Source organism: Saccopteryx leptura, chromosome X (genome assembly GCF_036850995.1).
Source record: "Saccopteryx leptura isolate mSacLep1 chromosome X, mSacLep1_pri_phased_curated, whole genome shotgun sequence".
Taxonomy (NCBI): Eukaryota; Metazoa; Chordata; class Mammalia; order Chiroptera; family Emballonuridae; genus Saccopteryx; species Saccopteryx leptura.
The window spans coordinates 100,720,451-100,743,827 of NC_089516.1; the positions used below are offsets into that span (position 1 = coordinate 100,720,451).

The 23,377-nt window shown below is 39.0% G+C and overlaps 1 protein-coding gene across 1 annotated transcript in view; it reads right to left on the reverse strand.

The window, feature by feature from the left end:
- AMMECR1 (AMMECR nuclear protein 1) overlaps positions 1-15,035 on the reverse strand; it is a 112,944-nt gene extending 97,909 nt beyond the window's left edge. The window contains exon 1 of the mRNA XM_066356759.1: positions 13,760-15,035. Within this exon, the coding sequence (XP_066212856.1) occupies positions 13,760-14,235 (476 nt within the window). The 5' untranslated portion in view covers positions 14,236-15,035. The remainder of the gene's footprint in view (positions 1-13,759) is intronic.
- Between the last annotated feature and the right edge of the window lie 8,342 nt (positions 15,036-23,377).

Consider the following 23,377-nt stretch of genomic DNA (forward strand, 5'->3'; position numbering starts at 1 on the left):
TTATAGCGTTATTACAGTGGGCAAGACATGGAAACAACCAAAATGCCTTTCAAAAGAGGATTGGATAAAGAAGATGTGGTACATATATACAATGGAATAATAGCCATAAGAAAAGATGAAATACTGCCATTTCTGACAACACAGATGGACCTTGAGAATATCATGCTAAACAACATAAGTCAGACATAAAAAGTTATGTCTGATTTCACTCATGTGTGGGATACAAAACTGAAAGCAACATATAAACAAACAAGAAAATAAAATCATCATAGACACAGGCAACAGTATGGTGCTTACCAGAGGGAAGGGGGTAGCAAAGGGTAAAAGAAGTCAAATATATTGTGACGGAAAATGATTTGACTTTGAGTGTTGGGCACACAATGCAATTATACAGATCATGTATCATAGGAATGTACACTTGAAACCTATACAATCCTATTAACCAATACTATTCCAATAAATTTAATTTAAAAATTAGTTCAGCCTCCAAATAAGCAAGTAACATATTACTCAGCATTAGTTCATAGGCTTAATCTTCTAGTTTTTTTATTCCCTCTTTATTTCTTTGACCTGAAGAATGTTTTCGTATCTTGCCAAAAAAAATTTAGTGATTATGAAAAGAATTTTTGGATTCCAAATTTATGTCTTAATATAATGAAAGGCAAATCATCAACAAAAGACTGAGAGTTTTGCTTTTTTCTTCAAAGTGTAATTGCTGTTCAACATAAAATAAAAATATGTAGTTCTACTGTAACTCAGGAAATTGCTTTAGAATTTTGTTTCTCAATTATGCTATAAAGTCTTTAAAGATATTGAGTATAGAGTTTGTATCTTAGAGTTGTGGCATTCTTGAATAGGACATATTAAGAACCCTAAGGAACACACCTATTCGACTAATTTAGGTTTAAGCTATTTTAATAAATGATATCATTCAATAATTAATACTCTATCCTCCTATAATTATTGTAATTCACATTACCCACTTTATGAGGGTTAAATTTTTAACATCCAAGTAATATTTTTTCATTAAGTTTTGGGGAAAAGGTGGTTTAAAGCCATTTATTTACTCTTTAGCAATTAGGGTAGTTTCATTTTGAAATTACATAATTTTTGTAGCTACTCAATTTTCCAAGATTCATGTTTCATACACACTGAAATTTAGGGGGAAAAAAAGAACACTGAGTACAGAAGGTACTCAGGCAAAGGGTGATGTAACCAATGTTAATCTGACTTATGCTGCATGTCCATTGATGGACGAAAGCACTTGGTCTACACAGCAGATTCCTGCTTGTGTTATTTCCCAGTCACTTGTCCAAGCTTCATGACATTCATGACATTAAAGGAGCTGCTGAGACATAATTAACCACACAAAAGAAAAACTTTACTGAGAAAGTGGCAATTCACAGGCCATTAAAAGTTTAAAATTGTCAACCTGCAGACCTTCATTTCCCAAAGACTGAATTCTAGCAACAGTCTCCTGACAGATCCCCTTTCTTGCTAGGATTACCTTCCCCACCTGTCAATATACCTTTGATTGGTACACACTGACTACTGTATAATGCTTCTTCTGACCTCTGTGTCTTTAAGTTGTTTCCCTGTTTAGAATGCTTTATTCATCTATAAAGGTCTACCCAGACCAAATCCTATTTTGTCCATAAAACCCTCCTGTATAACTCCAGCCCACATTAGTCTTTATCCAACTCTTACAGACTTCATTTTTTCCATCACTCATTTAGCCATTAAATCATATGTGACCTCATTGTTCCATGAACCTTGTCTCCTTAATATGACTGCAAGCTTTCTAAGGGCAGGCAGTGTGGCTTATGCTTATTTTATAAATCTTTCACTCATACCCAAAAAGGAGCCTAGCACACTGTTCCGCTCACAAAAGGTATATTACTTGTGGAACTGAAATGTTAGAATTTACCATAATATGAAGAGCAGTACTAATTTAGAATAAGACATGGGTTTTGTTGTAAAACACATTATCTTAAGATAACACTGGCAAATTAAACTTGAAGCTTGAACAAATACTTTCAAGTGTCTACAAGCAAAAGGGTAATCATGGTGGAAATTCTACTTTCCTCTTTACGACTGCAAAGCCATCTCTAAATGGAAGAAGCTAGAAACTGCCCCAAAATTCCAAATAAATATGTACATTACAATTTAGTGACCATATGTCTGCACCTCTGCTAATGATAAAGAACCTCATACTGGTTGTTCAGACAACAGGGCAAATAAACAACTTTCAAGACCCATGACTTGATCATATCTAATATTTCACAAACGTCACCACCACATTTAGATGTGAGCTTTCCATTAGAAGCAATTTCAAGAAGTACTTAACTAAAGTGGTTTATATATACACATATGGAATTCAAGGCCTTACTTAAAATATCCCATTAGGCAAGGTATCTTCTCATTTTCCATCTTTCTAGAATACACATTTCCTCAGAAATATCAGGTTCATCTGTCAAACTAATGTTCTACTTTAATGCTTAGGTCCTTCTAACCTTTAAAAGTGGTCAAACGGGGGCAACGTTTCTACCTATCAAAGACATTTCCTTATATCATTATTCGAAAGTTCATTAGAAATGTCTAAGGAACAGAGGGTGAGAATGACAACCTAAGAGGTAAGCTAGAAAATCAAGTTCTTTCTAATACAGGTAGCTGGTATTAAGTACACTAATAAATGATAATTGTCAGGTCAAACACGGGGATGCTACAAGTTTGAAACGTACTTTTAACGGATACATCTTACTGATGCTTTTAATCCAGTTTATACATAATTTTCAATAAGTTTAGAAAAATACCCAAAGCCTAAACAAACAAACAAACCTCGTAGTTCTACCGTAAATAGGCGGTGTGCACCCCTAACACGTGTTTGTGAATCATATTCCAGAAGATAATTATTTGACTTTGGGTGGTGGACAAACATAATAATAATACATGTTTGTAAGAATAATTTTAAGATTCTCAAAATTTTTATGAAAAAATAATTGCTTTCGGTAGCACCACTATTACATACCTTTAAAAACCAAGCTAAACATGGTGCTTATAGTTAACAATACTATCCTGCATACTTAAAAATTTAAGAGTAGACCTCATGTTATTTTTTTTACCACAATGAAAATAAATAAATTTGCTAAAAGCAACATACATCTCTATCAGTGATTTTCAACCTTTTTCATCTCATGGCACACATAAACTACTAAAATTCTGCGGCACCCTAAAGTATTTTTACTGATCTGACAAAAAAACAGATATAAATTTGATTCATTCACACCAGATGGATATTGTTGTGTTGGCTGTTGTCATTTTATTTTTAAATTTGACAATCTAAGTGAAAAGAGGTCAATGCCCTTGACTAAATAGTCAGGTACTGCATGTTTTAAAAATTCTTGTGGCACATCAGTGTGCTACGCGTTGAAAATTGCTGATGTATGTGATTAAAGAGAAAATGATTAACTAAAAATAGCTGATACTTCAGTTATCTGTGACAATATAATTTGCAAATCAGATTGAACACAGTAGGTCCTGTTAAGAAACACTAGTGACAAGGTACAGATTGACGTCTTTGCCCAGCAGGATGCATTCTTACGATTGCGTTCTACAATCAGAAATCAGAACTGGGTCTATTACTGTCCCATATCTTTGTTATGGAGAATACCTGTGAGCAAATTATAGAAAAGGATGATCAAACATCTAAGTGGAGGCTATTAATACCTAAACACACAGGCCTAAAAATAAGATATATTTGAATACCTGAGGATTTGTAACTATGCTCATAGACAAGAAAAAAATTTTGAAGGGTAATGACCAGAGAGTGGGTACATTTATCCACTTGCAGTATGTTTAAGCTACTTGTTCCACACCTCCCAAACTTACTTAAAGGCTTCATTCTGAGGACATCTAGGAATGATTTTCAATGTGGTTTCTTGGAAGTACTCAAGGGACCCATATGTGAGTCCTCTTATATAATTAAACTTCATGTTGTACATCTGTTGCTAATAGGACTATATTTTTGAACAAGAGTGCCATAACCACTGGTTCTAAAGGAGGAACACTGGCATTTTTAAAATGTAAAATATGCTTCTGAGAGCACTCTACTCCAGACCATACGCTCAGTATCCTTTTTCTGTTCTGAATCCAGGCTTCATCACACTTGACCGCAATCTCATTTTGTCCCTCCCTGATTCCCACGCGCCCTCAATTCCTGCCTCCAGCCCTGTGTGACTCTTTCTCCACAGAGTCACTTCTTTTAGTGTGGAAGAGCAGATTTCTGGAAAACAACTTGCCAAACAAGACAATGGTTAAAGGAGTTGGTGGAGTGAAGTACACCATAAACGTTCTATCACCTCATTAGTGTCAGAGAACTAGAAGGGGTGGCAGTCCCATTTGTTCTTGTGAGGGTTTCTTTAAACTGACTAGAGTATATGGATCCATGAACGGAACAACAGATTTTAACCAAGAGCCCTAGGTCACCTACTCCTAACATCAAAGAGCTATTTAGCAAAATCAAATACCTGGCCAACATAGGGGCAATTTTTTTTTTCTTAAATGGGAAAGAAGCAGAACAAGCTTTTGTTTTTTTGTTTGGTTGGTTAGTTTAATTATAGGGAACTTCATGAAGTGCACTGAAAGCGAAAATGGAAAAAGGCCAGAAGACTTCATGAGCTTCTCCTCTAGTGAATAAATCACCAACACCATCTTCAACTTACTATATTTTTAAAAGGATGTAAAAAAGCACCCATCATCTAAACACTTACCTCACCGTTGTTCAAAATCAGGATACAAAAGGTGTTTGTCTTGCTACAATGATGCATATACTGAGATCCAAGTTTTATTTGCACATAATGTATTTGCACCCCAAATCACCTATACCCAAACATGCGGTTGTTCAGCTACATAAGGAATATTAATGTCACAGAAAAGAAGCACACTAGCACCTGAGGATTTCTTTGAGGAGACATGGTGGGAACTCTAGGCTGACAGCACCAAGACCAGCTTTTACATAGATTCGATTCTATGGGAATAACTCAAAGATCCAGTAATGCCTGAAGGAAAGCACAGGAACTGGTGCTACCCCCTTGCAGCAATCCAAGATCTCAATATAAGACATGTTACTCGAATTGTGTGTCACATGCTTACAGAAAGTATAGGGAATGGCAAGGCGAGCTATATAGGCTGTCAAGACAATCTCACTATTTTCCATTACTAGAGATCTGGTCAGCATCTTCTGGCAGGATATTGTATTATACAGTCAACTGTAATCTCCCAGCACTGCATGTGGCTTTGGGTCACAGTGTGGATTATCTGTAAAATGAAAGAGATAGGGAAAAGGCAAGAATCATCAAGACTATCACAGACCCTATTTTAAAAACTAGTATTAATCGGCCTGGACGCAACAGAACTTTTCACATTTTCCCATCCACTGGAAATCACCAAGATCATAAAGCAATATGGCTGACCCTCTCTGTTGATAACATTCAGCCTTCATTGTCAAGCAAGGCTGCAAAAACAGATCCAGCTTTATTTATTTGTTTTTTTGTTTGTTTATTTATTTTCTAAGCGTGAGGACATGGGACCTAGAATCTAGTGCCAGACAGTACTTTCAATCCTTCAATTAATTTCCTTTCATCCAAGATCTGAAACAACAAGTTCCTGAAATGGTCCTCCACGAGGCTATTTTGCTGAAGGCTGTGCTATGACATACACATAAGGAAATATAAGAAGTGCTGACTGCTTTCCAAATTGATAAGCCTGAACACTGAGAAAATGTATAAACCTACATCAGGGAAACCCAACATTCTCTCAGGTGTATTGACTGGTAATACGAAGCTTAAAAGTATCATTGATCTCCAGCCATTTGAGCAGTTCAAGGTCACAATTGGGGAGGTGGGCAGGAGGCTGGACAGATCCCAAGAGACCAACTAAACTGTCACAGTAGCACTGTCACTGCTCTGTGGTTCTGCTAATTAAAAAAGAAATGACATTTGATAACTGCCAAAACTTGAAGTACACATATTAAAAATCTGATTTCACTTGACCAACTATTTATTTCTTCCTCTCTCTCCCCCCATCTGTCTTCCATGTTTTTTTAGTGGCACCATCATCCTCCTGGTTCTTCAGGCTTATAAACTCTGAAATATATCCAAATTCTCTCTCCCTTTCAGTACCCTTAGTAATGGGAATTTGGTAGGCTTTTTTTTCCCTGAAAAGGCTCTTTATTCATATGCAATCACCTAATTTCAGGTCCTCATCCAAAAGCTATCTCAGCTACCTTTATACTTGAGCCAAATTCTATAAACCAACATGTCTTCTCCTCTCTCCAATTAGATACAGTTGGGAATAGGTGAAGAGGAAGAGGGGAAGGGGAGATTCTTACACTTGTGATCAAATTTCAAGCCATTCCAACAGAGCTGTTGAACAAACTTTTTCTGAACACAAGAATAGCTAGGCACAGAGCCAAGAAGAGGCAATGATGGAAGCCAAAAAAACAGGTGAGCTGCAATCTTTCCACTCCTACACAAAACCTGGCCCTGAAATGCAAGTCCCTACATATGCTGATAACTTCTTCCTCATCTTGATTTTGTAACATTCTTATATTCACAATGTCTGCCCCTGGGGTGGCTTCCCCGGTTCTTCAATGCCAGTTTTCCTACTGCTCTCATAAATGTAAGCCTAGTCGATTTCTACCTTGACATTCTTCTCCTTCCAATTCATCTTACATTCTAGAGCAATGCTTTTCGACCGCCAGTCCATGGATCAGTCCGCCAGAAATTTCATGCCAGTCCTTGAAAGAGTTAAACACCTTGATGTTGTATGAAGATTAGAGACCCAATGATCTTTGTTGAATTTGCTTATGCCCAGGGTGATTTCTGCCTTAGAGGTCCCCGAAATAATTCTCCTATTTTCACCAGTCCCCAAGTGTAAAAAGGTTGAAAAGGACTCTTCTGTAAATACTGGTCTCTTATTAAAAACCAATAATACCAAAAAAAAACAACAACTATAAACAGATCCAATACCTCTTTTCCAGCTTACTCAAAGGGTTCTAAAGACAAAGGATATTTTAATTTCCTTGAAGTTTTATGAGCTTGGAGAACAGAGCAAGGGGAGCCGTATGGAGAATGCTGAGAGTGCAAGTTGCTGACTAAAGACAGCTGCTGGGAATCCCCAATTCCTGTGGCAAGGGGTGTGGTGGTGACAGCACCCGGTTTGAGAACCACCAAGTAAGACTTCAAGATATACTGGTATATATAGACTCTTCACCAATAATGTTTGTACCTTTGCCATTTAAAAACTTGGCTCAGAAGTAATCCTCTCTCAATAGCCTTTTTCCTGACCGCTCCTTTGTTCCATGTCATTACCAGGCTCAAGTACAATATTTTTCATGTATCAAACACACCTAAAGTCATGTATATATTGTGTTATAAACATTTTAAGTGAGTTTGATGTTTGTATCTTATCTTGAGCATATCATATCTCACTGTAAGCTCTGTGAGAGTAGAAATAGGTCTTCTATTTCTTTGAACTCAGCATCATATATATGCTAAATAACACACACAATAGGTTTTCCCCAGTGACATAATTTCCACTCATCTAATTAACATTAATATTTTTAATGTTGAGCAAGTTTGAAAGTATGCTGCATTAAGAGCTGTAGAAAATACACCCACACTTGACAGAAAAGATGCCACTTAAGAGTTGGACCCAACAGAACTTCTGTTCCACCCAATCAACTACACTATTACACCATACTTCTTCCTTTGGGTTCTTTTCTTTTTACTACATAAGCTTGTGGCTCCATTTTTGCACTTAGCAACACTGTAACTACAGAAGCTCAACTCTAAATAAGTTTACTGTTGGGAATCTACTCTTCCCACCTACACAACCACTGGCTTCCCACACTGTCTCCAGTGTCCTGTGAGCAACTGCCCAATTACTGTGTTGAAAGACAGCTTACACATTGAAGTTCCATTCTTGGCAGCCCCTGGCTTTTACTGCTGGTCCTCACTTACTTAGCTTGATTCAGAACAGTATCAAAAAGAGACATTATTACACAAGTTTGAAAAAAAGGCCATTTAAGGAAATTTAAATGTAAAAGCCCTGGTCATTGTGCTGCTTTAAAACAGGCAAGCATGTGTGACATCCAGAGAACAGAATAACGCCTATTGAAATAGGGAACTCTGACTAATCTCATTGCACAAGTTTTAGTGTTTCGCACATATATATTCGCAAAAAGTGAAATGGTCTATAAATGGGAAGCACAGCTGACTTCAATATTATAATCCATCACAGCGATACGTGATAGTGATTTACACAAATACAATTTCAAAAAATGTATGGCCTTCAAAAGACAACAATGTGAATGTTAGCATGTGTTTGTGAAAAACAACTCATGCATGGGCTAACGGAGCATTTTCCCCTTTCTCAGCAGTGGTCTTTCTTTCCACTGGACTGAGGGACCCCAGCAGAGATTCCTTCTTGGTTGCCACTCATTAACTGGAACTTGAACATGGCAAAACGCAATTCATATGGAAGAAAAATTATGAGCTAGATTATTACTCCCTTTGGCCAGATTGGGGAGAGGGTAAAATAAGCATCAAGCTTTTTTATTTAAATATACCTTGCCCTACATATACCTTTAAGCATGGGTATCAAAATAACGTTATAATTTTTATTTCTACATCCTTTCATTCCAGCCACTGATGGTTTTTACATTAATGATAACTGGGCGGGGGGGAGGAGAGTGTACATACTTTCTTACCAGTAAGATAGCACACCAGATTGCCTTCCAAGGGAAATCAAGTGTTGAAAACAACCCATACAATACCTTCAAAACAGCTCAATTTTTCAGACAATTTTTTGTAAGTAAAAGTAGACATAATGACCATTATGCTAGCTAGCATAGATAAGGAAATCAGTAATGGTCTAGTAGCATCTACAATAGATACAGCTATTATGGTCAGTTTTGATAAAAAAAAAGACATACTAGAAATAAAATAGCTTGTGTTTTAAATGCTGATTTAATATTAATCACTTTGACCTGAGCTGCATCGTCGTCCCTTTTTTTTTTGTCACTGTTCCCATGAAACAAAGTGGCTGCCTCACCCCCTTCACACAATGTAATTCCTCCCAAGCACACTGAAAAACAGTAGTAATTTTACTGCTATGCCAAGACAGGAAAGAGTTAACTGTTCAAACACCCGAGTCTCTTAAAATCTTCATAGCCAAGAGAATTGGGGAGAAAAAAATGCATTTTATTCATTGTAATGGAAAACTACACTTATTGATGTTTCACAGTTAAGTATCTTTTATGTGCTATGGTCTATACAAAATGTAGCACTGCATTAACTTCAAAGGTGGTAAGAAGATTAAAATTAAAAGTTCATGGGACATGACATGCGACACAGCATTAAGGATAGAAGACTAAGCAATCCCAGTGCCTTAGCAGGATCCTTTTATATTTCTTTGTTAATGGGAGAAATTCTTAAAATGCAATCCAGCAATCATAAGTGTATGTAAAGCTTTTAAAATCTCATCACAACGTGTTATTTAGTAAGCTAATCATCAAAGCATTTTTATGGGAACAGAAGGGGGCTTTACTTATTAAAATCAATACAACTCGCTGCAAGATAACATATTTGTGCTGTTTTTAATTCTCATAATGTGCCCCTCACATCTAACACTTTCTGAAAAAATATATAAAATCATACTACAGGTTTCCAAGAGTTACTCTCCCCCCCCTCCCCAAATCATCCCAAGAACCTCAGACCCTTGTTATGATCAAGGCAGCATTCAATCTCCCTGGTGCTAAATTAGAAAGAACATGACAAAGACAGTGACATGGAAGCAGGAAGTTTTATACTGAAAACTGGCATTGAAAACCACCACACCCTGACAGTGGCTCAAGTAGTATTCAGGTGCTCAGTACTCTCTAACCCAGAGGGGCTCAAACGTCTGGGCCTGGGAACTGTAGCAGCAGCAGCAGCACCAGGAAACTTGTTAGAAATGCAAATTTACCACCCCACCCCAGACCAACTGAATGAGAAACTCTGGGAATGGGGCCCAGCAATTTGTGTTTAACAAGCACAAGAGATTACGATGCATGTTCGAGAACCACTCCTCCTCATACTTGAATGTGCGTTAAGAATCACCCCGGGGAGCTTGTTAAAATGCAGATTCTAACTCAGCAGGTCTTAAGCAGGGCTTGAGAGCCTCCATTTCCAACAAGTTCTCAGGTGATGTCTTCTGCAGACCACACTGCAAGGGGTCCCAAATGGGCTGTTTAACAAAATTACCCAAAATGTTCATAAAATACGGGTTCCCAGGCACCACCCCAGACCAAATGATTCCATACCTCAGGAGAAAGGCCTAGTCGGATACGACCAGTATTCCATTTTAGCTGCACATTTAAAGCACCTGGGGAGCTTTTAATACTCCTGATGTCCAGGCCCCATGCTAGTCCAATTAAACCAGAATCTCTAGGGTTGAGACACAGGCATCTATATTTTTAATAATTCCCCAGTGATCTGAAGTGAAGCCAAGGTTAAGAATGACTGCTCTGCAGTCTAACTGGCTCGACACCTGGCACAGTGGATCCCTTTATAGAAGCAAATGGTTTCCTACAGCATGGCTAACTGGGATCCCACATAAAAGTCCAAAAGCTCTGACTTTGAATAGTTAAATGCACCTCAAATCATGTTTTTATCATGTCTTGAACATTATTTCTGTGGGCAAATGTGCCTGTTACAACTGTACAAATGAAACTAAGGATTTAGTAAGGCACAAATGTTACCTGTCCTTCATTTACCAAGTTTCCACCGTCCTCCCAAGCCCTAGCTACTGCTACCTCTCTGCAGTGAGGTAGATGCTGCAAGAAACAGCAGCAATGGCGAAGAATTTGTATCCCTACAGCCTGTTGTATACCTGAAACAGACAGATCACTGGCAATTTCTAATAACTTTCAGAGTGGAAGGATAACTGATGAATCTAGGACTTCTAAACCAATTTTAAAAGGCCAATTTCACCAGTTACAGTCATTCTGGACAGAAAGGGCCTGGGAAGGGATGGAAAGGTGTGCTTTTCCACATGAGAATCTCCAACTGTTGAAAGTATGTCTTCTGTTGGACAGGGACAGGACCTGAAACATTGCTGCTCATTACATAATACCTCTGAGGGGAAGAAGAACAGTATGTTTGTTTATGTCTTACGCCCCCCACCCCCAGCACAAGGCCGCAAACATGGGGAGGGGCAAAAGTAGGTTTACAGTGATGAGTACATGAAGCAGTTTATTTTTGTACGATTATTTATTGTATTACTCTCCGTACAAACAACTGTAAACGTAATTTTGCCCCCTGTAGGTAAAACAGAAAGGACATGTGTGGTGGTTACTAAGGCACTGGCATTTTCATTATCAAACACTGCTTTTAAGCAATTTTCCTAAATTTTCCACAGTACACCCCAAAAGTGACTTTAAGATAAATGAAAATAAGCTGCAGTCCTCTTTCCATTTAAGTGAACTTTTATTCTCCCCTTGGTTATGTTCAGTGTCTTTTCTAAATTAGCTGTTCTGTAGAATACATGCCACATTCAAGGACTGCTAAATAATAATAGCTATTATTCTTCCACCATAATTTCAAAACATCCACGGTAATCAAAAGTGTGTCATATTGTAGCTATTTAAAATTCCACTAAGAAGAAATACAGTGGATGGGGTATTAGAGGAAAAATAATACCTCAGTACATGTTCAAAGTATCTACTGTTAAATGATATTTTCTATATGAACTTCTATATGAACTGGTCAAGCTCACTTTGCTTTTAAAATTCTTCTTACAGTCAGTCAGTTAACCCAAACTCACTTTAAAATGTGTGAAAATAGCACCTCCTGAAAGTGTATTCTCATATGCTTTGGGGCAATGGAGCGTGAATAGAATAGTCTTTGCCAAACTCATGTAACTAAACAGGAGGGAATTTTTGAAGTCCCATGACTTTGCAGAGCCAACCTATGTATCGTCCCAGGACTGAATCTAATACCTCATAGACATCCCAGAGAAAACAGAAAAGTCACAAATAAGTGACTCAGGCTAATAAATATTTCATAGATTTTTTTTTTACATGGCAGTCTTTTCAAAATGAATTTTACTTCTTGACCAAAAAACAAATTGGCTAATTAAATGTGTAGCTTTAGAATTTAAACTCCTAGAATTAAAACTATGAAGTTTATAAAGATATTTATTTGGCAGTGTCGGTCTGGATGCCATTTCATGCATATCTTATGAACCAATGCCCAAAGACGAACAAAGTCTGGAAAAAAAATGCACAGATCACAGAAGTCATAGAAAATTAAAAACATTTAAAGTATCAAAGTCAAAGAAAACAAGCAATACAAAATTACAATTTCCAGGATACTTTATTGCAATTTCCACTTTACATATTAATTCAATACTTTTAGTCTAGGCATAAGTGTTTGTACTTATTCAGTAGTAGTATAATCCCCTAATCTCACAAAGTGAAAAGAAGCTGTTATAAAGAACATCCATTCAGGTGTTTACGATATGTGGACAAGGGGCACTTGTCTTAGCTAGTTGAAGAGTTGATGCTTTTCAGTATACATTTCTCTGAAAATTTTCTCTATTATTTTTCTTATTGATGGTAAGTACTCATAATAAAAACAATCGCCCTCTTTGTCGTTCTGCCCTTCCTTGGGCTTTACATTCTGTATAGCATTTTACTCAAAAAGTCAGGTTACACTCAGTTTATAAGTTCAAAAAAATTTTTTGCCCCATCTCCTACACATCCAAGTGGACAGGGATCAGAATTTACCTGGCTTTTAGCTGTAACAGTGCTATTTTAAACAATTTCAACCACATACTTAAAGGGTAAAATAACTAAAAGTACAAAACCAAAGGAACCCATAAAAATTCCTACACGCTGTTGGGATTACCTATTTCTCAAATCGTCAAGTCTAATATAGATTTCTTAAAAAGTGAAATCGACACAAAAGCGAATGCACTTAACGTACAAACTGACAGTGGCTCTATGGGGACAGCTCTTTTTGAATGAGCTATTACCCAGACGGTGGAATAAAAAAAAAAAAAAAGGTCTCATTCTTCAACTGTGGGAGAGCCGGCGGTGTGCTTCACCAGAAACACAGTTCAATGGGGTTGTTCAGATAAAAAATAGGTAGTAAGGGAAAATGTGTTTTTACAAAATCTCCTCCCTCCCCAGGACAAAAGGAAACCCGAACGAAAAGATGGGTAACCTCATAAGCTCCGGTGCTAAGTTCCATCAGTAACAGAAGTTGGATAGTTGCTGTTTTTCAACCTGCATGGGATAGTAACGCTCCATGTGCGCGGCGGGAACACTGGCGGGACTTTCACCGGGAGGGGGGGGGTAATGGAAACCAAAGTGAGGAGAGGTCAACACCTTGAGTAATCCCGAGCTCCAACACCCAGGCGGTGAGTACGCAGGGTGGCGAAAGAGAGAAGGAAAGGGTCACAACTCCTCGAAGTTATTGCAAAAAGAAAGCGAACACCTCTGGGAGCCAGAGAGCCATCTCTTGCAGCAGCACCCTGCCCCAAGTGTGGAGTGCTTGCCTCGGAGGTACCCCGACTTAGGTCTAGTGGCTCCGGGGACCCGGGTGGCGAGAGGGGCCAGAGCAGCCGCCGGCGGGCCGGCGGACTCGTACTTTATCGCAACTACGAGCCCCATCCCGAGCGCAGGGGAGAGGGCGGCGCAGGGCACGGTACTCACTAGGGCTCGTTGGTGAACCGGGGGGTCCGGGGCTGCTGGTATCCGTACAGGTGACAGTAGAGCACATCGAAGCAAAAGCAGCACATCTCCGCTGACACCACCATCTTCCGGGAGCTGGGCGACGAGGACGAGGCGGCGGACGATGAGGAGGGCGAGGAAGAGGTGGCGGCGGCCGGAGTGGAAAGTAGGGTCCCCACTCCGCAGCTCGGAGGTGGCGACAGGGAAATCCCCCCGCCGCCGCCGCCGCTGCAGCCCTGGGGGGGAGAGAGGGTACAGCCGCTGCCGCTACCTCCCCCGGTGAGACCTCCCAGCCCGTTGAGCCGAGTCCCGGCACCTCCTAGTCCCAGCTCTCCAGCTCGACACTGGCTCTCCCCGCTGCAGTGGGAGGAGGAGGAGGCGCCACCACCGCCACCGGAGCCAGAGGGGGGCGAACTGGACAGTTTCTGCTTCTTCACCCCGCAGCAGCCCGCCGCCATCTTGGAACAGTCTCCCCCACGCAGCGCTTCCGACCCATAAGTGAGGCGAGCTGGCGGCGGGGGCGCGCACGCTGCGGCCCGGCTGCCGGGGGCGCGCCAGGAGCTCGCGAGGCGCGCGCGCCGCTCCCGGCCAGGCGGCCCGGCCACGCGGCGGCCCCGTGCGCACCCCGCTGGGCGAGCGCCCCGGCTTTGCGCGGCTGTCCCTTCGCGCCTGGCCCTCCGGCCTCGCGCCTCGACCGAGCCGCAGCCTCAGCCCTGCGGCCCGCGGAGGACAAAACGCGGGGAGCCCCGTCGAAAGGAAGAAGGAAAGGACAAGGAGAAAGTGGAGAGTGGAAGCGAAGGGAGGAGGGGAGCGCTCCCAGGATGGAAGGAGGGAAAGGGAAACTAGTCGGGGGCAGGGCGGCTGCTGAGAAGAAAGTCCAGAGTAAGTATCCACGTCCTAAAGCACAGCTCGATGACCGGAGCTGCACATAGTGTTAGTGACACTTGAGCCGAGTTACATGGAACCTGAGCCGCCGGCCTCAAATACGCCGGTTGCTGAACTGCTGGAGTGTGAACAAGCAGGTGCGCACAGCTCCACACCTGAGGCCGCTCCTGTGGAGGACGTGCAAAGCATCGCGGAAATGGCCACACCGCAATGGCTTTCACACCAATCTAAGCACGCACCAGGCGTTTGCCATAATGGTAAAAGAGCAATACTGTTGTTCCCTTGCCTTATGGACAAATATACAAGCCCATTTGAATCTCTGTATCCTCTACTTGTTCCCCGGCCGCCCCTCCTTGTCCCGTGAAAAAGTTTAAAAGCAAAAAGTAAAGTCCTGACCAAAAACTCACTGCTTCAAAGATGTTAATTGTGCTCTGAGACCTGCGGTGACAGTGTGTGTGTGTGTGTGTGTGTGTGTGTGTGTGTGTGTGTGTGTGTGTGTTTGGCTTGGAAACAAAGCAGTTAGAAATATGCTTTTGGTCAGCACAGCTCTTACAGGTAAATAGGGCAGGCAGTGTAATGAATCACAAGTTGAAAGATTTTCTTTGGATATGTTATTAGACAGTTCCAAATAGTATTTATTTTTAAATTTTTTCAAAGAATGCTTGGATGGATCAAGAATGATTAAGTCAGTCCCATTCCGAGCACCTAAGACAGTGATCAAATATTAAACTTCATAGAAATGAATCTGATAGAAACAGAAAGCATGTTAAAACATCTAGACTACGTAAGGTATCTGCGTAATTGGAGACATCAGAAAATTGATTGATTTAGTCACTTTTTTTGAGAGGGAGATAGTGAAACAGACTCATGCGTGCACCCCAACCAGGATCCACCATGCAATGCCCATCTGGGGCTGATGCTGGAATCAAACAAGCTATCTTCAGTGCCTGAGACTAAGTAGTCAAGCCACACTGGCTGTGGGAGGGGAAGAGAAAGAAAGGAGAGAGGGAGGGGAAGAGAAGCCGATGGTTGCTTCTCATGTGTGCCCTCACTAGGGATCCAACCCGGACGTCTTTATGCTGTGCAGACACTATCTACTGAGACAACCTGACAGGGCTGATTTAGTCACTTTTGAGCTAAATCTGTGGGATCTTGTAAACAGTTGAGGGCTTCTCGCTCACATAGGAAAACAAAGTTTTTTCAATATTTATTGAGCCCCTGTGCCATACTATGTGTGCAACACTGTACTTATGGTGACATCCAGGAAGTATGCTTCCCACCCACAAAGAGTTTTACAAATTAAGTCATATTTGGGTATACAATCAGTAAATAACTACTGTGTATTGAGCACTTTTTGGATGCTGAGTACCATGACTCATTTATCCCATAACCCTTCAAAAGAATACACTTCTCACAAAACTTAGGGGATCAGGGAACGTGCAGATACTCCAGTACTTTCAGCCTTTTGTATAGTGCATTTTCACCAATGAAATAAAAGTTGGTTTTGCCTCTCATTTGCATAATCGAACAACTTTCTTTGACTTGTTTGCTTTTCTGATGTTCTTATTTATAAAAAAAATCAAATGCTTCTTTTCTTTATCGCTTCATATCCATTTTGAAATATCCCCTAATTTTTGTGAGCAGTATATATTATCTCATTTGATATTCACAGTAACCCTCCTCTGAGGTTGCTCATTTACAGAAGCAACTTGTCCAGCATCACACACCTAGAAGGTGACAGAGCCAGGATTTGAATGTGGGCAAGTCTGATTCCAACAACCGTGCCATTGTGCAAATTGGCTCTCATTATAGGATGGCAGGGTTAGTAGTGAGGGATAAACTATGGTGACATTAAACTGCACTAGGGGAACAGAGGTTTAACAAAAACAATAACTTATTTTTTGTGGAGAGATTGAGAAACACTAAAATACGTTTCAAGGAAAGATTAAGAATCTCCTTTAAAAAAGATTTTATGAAATAAATTAACTGTCTAGAATGGTTACATGCAACCTAAAGACAAAGGAGATGGGTTAACTGGTTTCTGATATGTGATCTCATCCTCTCAAACCTCGTCGTCGCCATTAGAACTATGCTGTTTGAAGCAATTAATTCATTGTTAACTACTAGTGAAGTAAAAAATAAACATTATTTTTTTTGTCTATGTTGCAAAAGAGAAAGCAGATTGGTTTCTTTTTAATGCTCCACAAATTAAAACAAACAAACTGAAATTCATGTTTTATCTAAAAAAACATGCTCTTCAACAACTGGTACACTGTTACATTATTTTGTTTTGTTTTGTTTTATGTTTTATCCTTAACTATCTGAGACTACCTTTTGATTTGTTTGAAACTGGGTTGAATACAGTATCAGACAATAGGTACCAATTTACTTACCACTCCACTAAGTAGTAAACAGTTTTAGAGTAGAACACCAGGGTCATTTAATGACATCACACTACAGTTTAGCACAGGAAGCAGAGTAGGATACCATGGAGGGTTGCTTCTACTAGAGGAATTTAGGAAAGCAGAATGTAATATCCCGATTTAGAATTTGGCCAGTAGACAAGAGTTTAACACCCCTACTCTTGTCAAAATAGTAAGGAATCTTTAACAAGCACCAGTAGTCATGTCTTTAGTCCTGCACTTTATCTAAAACACAAAGCACTATCGTGGCTATCATACCAGGCTAAGGGGCTGATTCAGTGAAAAACTGTGAGACAAAGACATCCCAGCTGAATTATTAAAACAGTATTTCTCCCAAGGATTTAAAATTTTGATTCCAAACCTTACACTCATAAAGGAACTAGACAGACCCAAACATTAGCATTGCAGAAAATAAATTATTACCTGACCACTAGGAGTTACTTATATGAAGTCCTTTGTTGTATTGGCTGGCTATAGTTGGTAAGGGAGTGAACGCTCCAACCTTTTTCTCTGTGTTAACTTCTCCTGAGCCTGGCTCATCTCCCATACTAACTTTGTGCCTCAAGATGCTTTGCAAATCCCCTGGCAAGTACTGGAGGTGGTGGTAATGCCTTCTTTTAGCCTTTGAGGAAATGCCTCTCCTGGCCTTGTTTTCTTGCAAAGTCACAGCATAAAAATGAATGTATTTCACTAAGACAATAATAAAATTCACAAATTCAATTCTGTGAAAAAAAAAATTTTTCATCTACACGAAGTGCACACTGGACAGGAAAATTGACCTTGCTCAGAGTTCTTTTAACTTGAAGTATAAAGGTCAAAGTATGATAGAGCACGGGTTTCTACCTTCTGTGGGTACTGGAGTGCAGGGATAATCCCCCCCAAAGGGAACCTTAAGGTGCCTTCTGATTTTTGTAACTGACTGTCAAGCTGGCAGCCAAAGATTTCACATTTATTCTAAATTTTAAAAAAAGTAAATAGTCCATAGTTTCTTTATCAACAGAGCACATTTGAACTGTAAGCATTTCTACTTCTGCATCTGCCTCTAAATTGCTATGAACTAACTTGTCAAATGCTTTGTTTAAAACTGAAAAACTATTTGAACGAAGGTTATGCACATTATTTACTACGTGGCAAAACTGGAAATGGAATTAAACCAAATAGTTACTGTTTATTTTATCATTACTTCAATTTATTCTCAGGTTTACAATAGTTATTTTTCATTTCAGCGAAATATAATTTGATGAGATGGTGAACACTTGTTCATGTTACAAATTATTTTCTTAGGTTCCTGGGAGTGTGGGTGACATGAGAAATGTTCACATAGTTCAATGAAAAGAAACTTCCATTTATGCCCAAACAAGTGTTATTTTTATCCTCTGTCATCAAACTTTCTCAACTGTCATCCTTGAACAACTGCAGAATGTAATATTATTAGCTACCACTTTGATCTAACTTTGTACACATATAACACATGGTTGTGGTGGTGGAAGTGGCTATCAGTTCCCTTTTATATTTGCGTGAACATGTGAATACTGAAATTCTTTACTGACTTTTCAATTCAAATTGATAAATTAGTTTTTGTTTTTCTGATTACAGAACAGATCCTTCCCTCACAAATCCTTTCTTTATCTAATGAGTACCTTAATAAGTCAAGTACCATGATCTACTACGGACTGTTTTCCGGTTGTTTCATTTATATCTTCTATTGTCAACTGGAATGCAAACTCATTGAATCTTTTACTACCTCTTTCCTTGACAAAGTTATATAAACTCCTTCGTTAGATTTAGTCATGCTAATATCTGAACTATATGAGGAAGAATTAACAAAACTAGCTAACTGTGGTTTGGAAAGGAAAACAGAGGAGTCATGCGCAAACAAAACATGAAGGTGTCTACTACATTTTGGGGAATTATTACTTGACTTTTTTTATTTTCCTTTTCCTCTGTGTATGTGATGGGTTGTGAAAATGTATACACTATAATGTGTTCCACCTCCAAATTTAATTATAAACATATAGTTCTTTTTCTACAACTAATCTCATTGTGTTCTGGAGCACTTATTCCAGTTGTCTGGAGATACAAATTGGACAAAGTGAAGATTGATATTGTTAATTGAAATATAAAAATGTGTTCTGAATTAAAAGTCTCTTGTGCCAATAATGGTTTTCCCTGTTATCCGAAGTACAGTGTTTCTGTGAAAACTTTTGTAAACATAAGTGGTGAAAAGTGAAGAAGCAATTACCATTAATTTACATGGGAAATTTTTTTTAGTGTTCCCACATCCAAAAATAACCTACCAGATCATATCAAATAATACCCAAAGGCAAAATAACACTAATATATAGTGTTAAGAAAAGAAGGACTGATGCCTGACCAGGCAGTGGTGCAGTGAATGGAACATCTGCCTGGGATTTTTAGGACCCCGGTTTGAAACCCCGAGGTTGCTGGCTTGACCACAGGGTCATCTGGCTTGAGTGTGGGATCATAGACATGACCCCATGGTCGCTGGCTTGAACCCAAGGTTGTTGGTTTGAGCAAGGGATCACTGGCTTGGCTGGAATCCCCTGGTCAAGGCACATGTGAAAAGGCAATCAATGAACAACTAAGTTGCTGCAGCTCTGAGCTAATGCTTCTCATCTCTCTCCCTTCCTGTCTGTCTGTCCCTGTCTGTCTCTCTCTCACTAAAAAGTGGAAAAAAAAGGCAAAAAAAATGAAAGAATGATTCGATAAACACACATGATGTTTTGTACACCCATCAATTCATTCAAGCAAAAAACTTTCCACTTTATGCATTACTGGATGCCGACTTAAAGGGCTTATGTTGCTACTAGCAGAACCACGTCCAGTTTTATACTAGGCACAACACCCTTTTAACGTCTCCTAGGCTTTTCTGATACCTTAGGAAACAACTTGTTGAGAGATGCACATAATAAATTGAGCTACAACACAAATGCTCACAGACACAGTTCAAAGTTATGATGGGTGGATGTTAAAATGCTGAGTATAGTTCCCAGGGAAGGAGCTGGGAAATACCACTCTGGCTGCACAGGGTGCATGCTGCCTCTATAATGTCTGCTCCAAAACAAACGCTGAGCTCTATTATCACTTTGGACTTTTTTTTTGTAAAAGTGAAAATCTTCTTCAGATTTTTTTCTGTTAGTGTAGGAGGGTGCTAATACAGGTCTTTTGTAAAAGTACAGTGGCTTGGCCTGACCTGTGGTGGTGCAGTGGATAAAGCGTCGACCTAGAAATGCTGAGGTTGCCGGTTCGAAACCCTGGGCTTGCCTGGTCAAGGCACATACGGGAGTTGATGCTTCCAGCTCCTCCTCCTTCTCTCTGTCTCTCCTCTCTCTCTCTCTCTCTGTCTCTCCCTCTCCTCTCTAAAATGAATAAATAAATAAAAAAACTAAGCTTAAAAAAAAAAAGAAAAACAGCTTTTTTAAAAAAAAATGTACAGTGGCTTAACGTGAACTTTCAGAAAGTGTGGAATGCTTGTATTCCATCTAAACTTCAAACCTATTTATGGCAGTAAGTGAATCCTGTAACCTCTGCTAGTTCCTAGTTGAAAGTCTATTTCATTTTGCCTCACAGCATCCACTGCTTAAATGTCCATAATGTATGGCTCATTCTCTGACTGTGGGCAAGGCACAATGATTGTGTCAGAAAGTTCAGTTCTCTCTCCCTACTTCCTGTCCAAGATTCCCACCTCAGCTCCTAGTGGTCCAGTAACCCTATAACCTTCATCCATATCCCCCACCCAGCCCCTGAATTTGGGACTGTTCACCCCACCCCACAGCAACTGTCTGGCAGGTATGCTGCCTTTTAATCTTCATCTGACTTCTGTCTGCACTTCCCACAGGTTCCCCACAGGGATTTCTGGACTTCCTTGCCCCTTGATGAGCCACTCTCTATCTAAAACCCCATTCTGTCATTTCACCTGAAGATGCTTCATGGTGGCACGTGGCTTTTCTAAGGGACTTGAAATTTCTCATGCTACACTCTGCTTTATGATTTGTCTGATTGTTTCTTCTTTTTATTTAGATACAATTCACAAAACATATAGCCCATCCAGTTAAATGTTTCAATTTTTGTATATTCACAGAGTTGTGCAGACACCAATATAATTTTGGGACACTTTCATAACCTCAGAAACAAACTGCACACTCATTAGTAGTCACTTTCCATTCTCCCACCCCCACCCCATCCCGTGGCAACTAATAATCTATAGATTTGCCTATTCTGGACATTTCAAAGAAATGAAATCATACAATATGTGTTCTTTTGTGTCTGCCTTATTTTATTTGGCATAATATTCTCAAGGTTTCTTCATATTTTAGCATCCATCATTACTTCATTCTTTTGATGGCTGGATAATATTCCATTATACAAATATACTACATTTTGTTTATCCATTCAATAATTGATTGACATTTGGATTGTTTCCATATTTTGATTATCATGAATAATACTGCAATGAACACGTGTGTACAAGTTTTTGTGTGGATATATGTTTTAATTTCTCTCGGTAGAATATTTGGGTATTATGTTAACTCCATATTTAGGCTTTTGAGGAACTGCCAGATTGTTTCCCAACTCACTGCTTTATTTTAAGATGCCATCTACAGTATATGAGTGTTCCAGTTCTTTTGCATCTTTGCCAACACTTATTTTTATCTTTTAAAAATTATTGTAGCCTTCCTAGTGGGTGTCAAGTGATATCTTGTAGTTTTAATTTGCATTTCTCGAATGACTATGTTGAGCATCTTTTCATGTACTTATTAGGTATTAGTATATCTTTTTTGGAGAAACATTTATTCAAATCCTTCAATGCTATTGTAAATGGAATTATTTTATCAATTTTCAAATTTTAGATTGTTCATTGTATAGATACAACTGATTTTTGTATATTGATCTTCTATCCTATAATCTAGCTAAACTTGTTTATTAATTCTAATAGTTCTTTTATTGGGTTTCTTAACACTTTCTAAATAAAGTAGTCTCCCTCTCCTTATCTGTGGTTCCATTTTCTAAAGTTTCAGTTACCAGTGGTCAACTGTGGAACACAAATATTAAATGAAAAATTCCAAAAATAAACAATTCATGAGTTTTTAATTGTGTGTCATTCTGAGTAGCATGATGAAATCTTGCATTATCTTGCTCTGACCCACTTAGGACATCCTTTTGTTTAGAGTATCAGTGCTCTAGATGCTACGCATCTGTTAGTCACTTAGTTGTTGTCTAGGTTATCAGATCGACTATGGTGGTATCACAGTACTTGTGTTCAAGTAACCCTTATTTTACTTAAAAATGCCCACAAAGCAAAAGAGTAATGCTGCTGGCAACTCTGATATGCCAAAGAGAAGTCATAAAATGCTTCCTGTAAGTGAAAAGGTAGCATGCCTAGGAAAAGACACAATGTATATAGGATCAGGTACTATCCGTGGTTTCAGACATCCACTAGTAGTCTTGGAATTTATTCCCGATGCATAAGGGGAGACTATTGTAAGATTATGTTACCTTCAAGTGTATATTTTTACTTTTTCCTTTTCAATCTGAATACCTTTTACTTCTTTTTCTTGCCTAATTGTTTTGGCTAAAACCTCCAGTATAATGTTGAATAGAACTGATGACAGCAGACATCCCTGTCTTGTTCTGGATCTCAGGGAGAAAATTTTTATTGTTTCATCAGTAAGTATGATATTAGCTGTTGGTTTTTCATAGGTGCCCTTTATTAGTTTGAGGAAGTTCTGTTCTATTTCTAGTTTACTGAGTGTTTTTTTTTTTTCATGAAATGTTGGATTTTCTCAAATGTTTTTTCTGTGTCTAATGAAAAGATCATGCATGTGTGCTTTTTCCCTTTATGCTGTCATGGTGTATTACATTATCTGATTTTTGGTTGTTAAACCACCTTCCAGTCCTGGGATGAATCCCATTTGGTCACGGTGTATAATCCTTTTTTATATGTTGATGGATCAATTTGCTAGTATTTTGTTGAAGATGTTTGCATTTACATTCATAAGAAATATTGGTTTGAGTTTTCTCTTGATGTCTTTGTCTGATTTTAGTTTTAGGATGATACTAGACATAAAATGAGTTAAGAACTTTTCTTCCTCTTCTATATTTTGGATAAGTTGGAAAAAAGTTGGAAATTAGTTCTTCATTGAAAGTGTGGTGAAGTTCACCAGTGAAGCCATCTGGTCCTGAGTTTTCTTTAATGGGATGTGTGTGTGTGTGTACACACACACATTTAATTCTTTTTTTATTTATGATTTTAATTTGTGTTTACATAGAT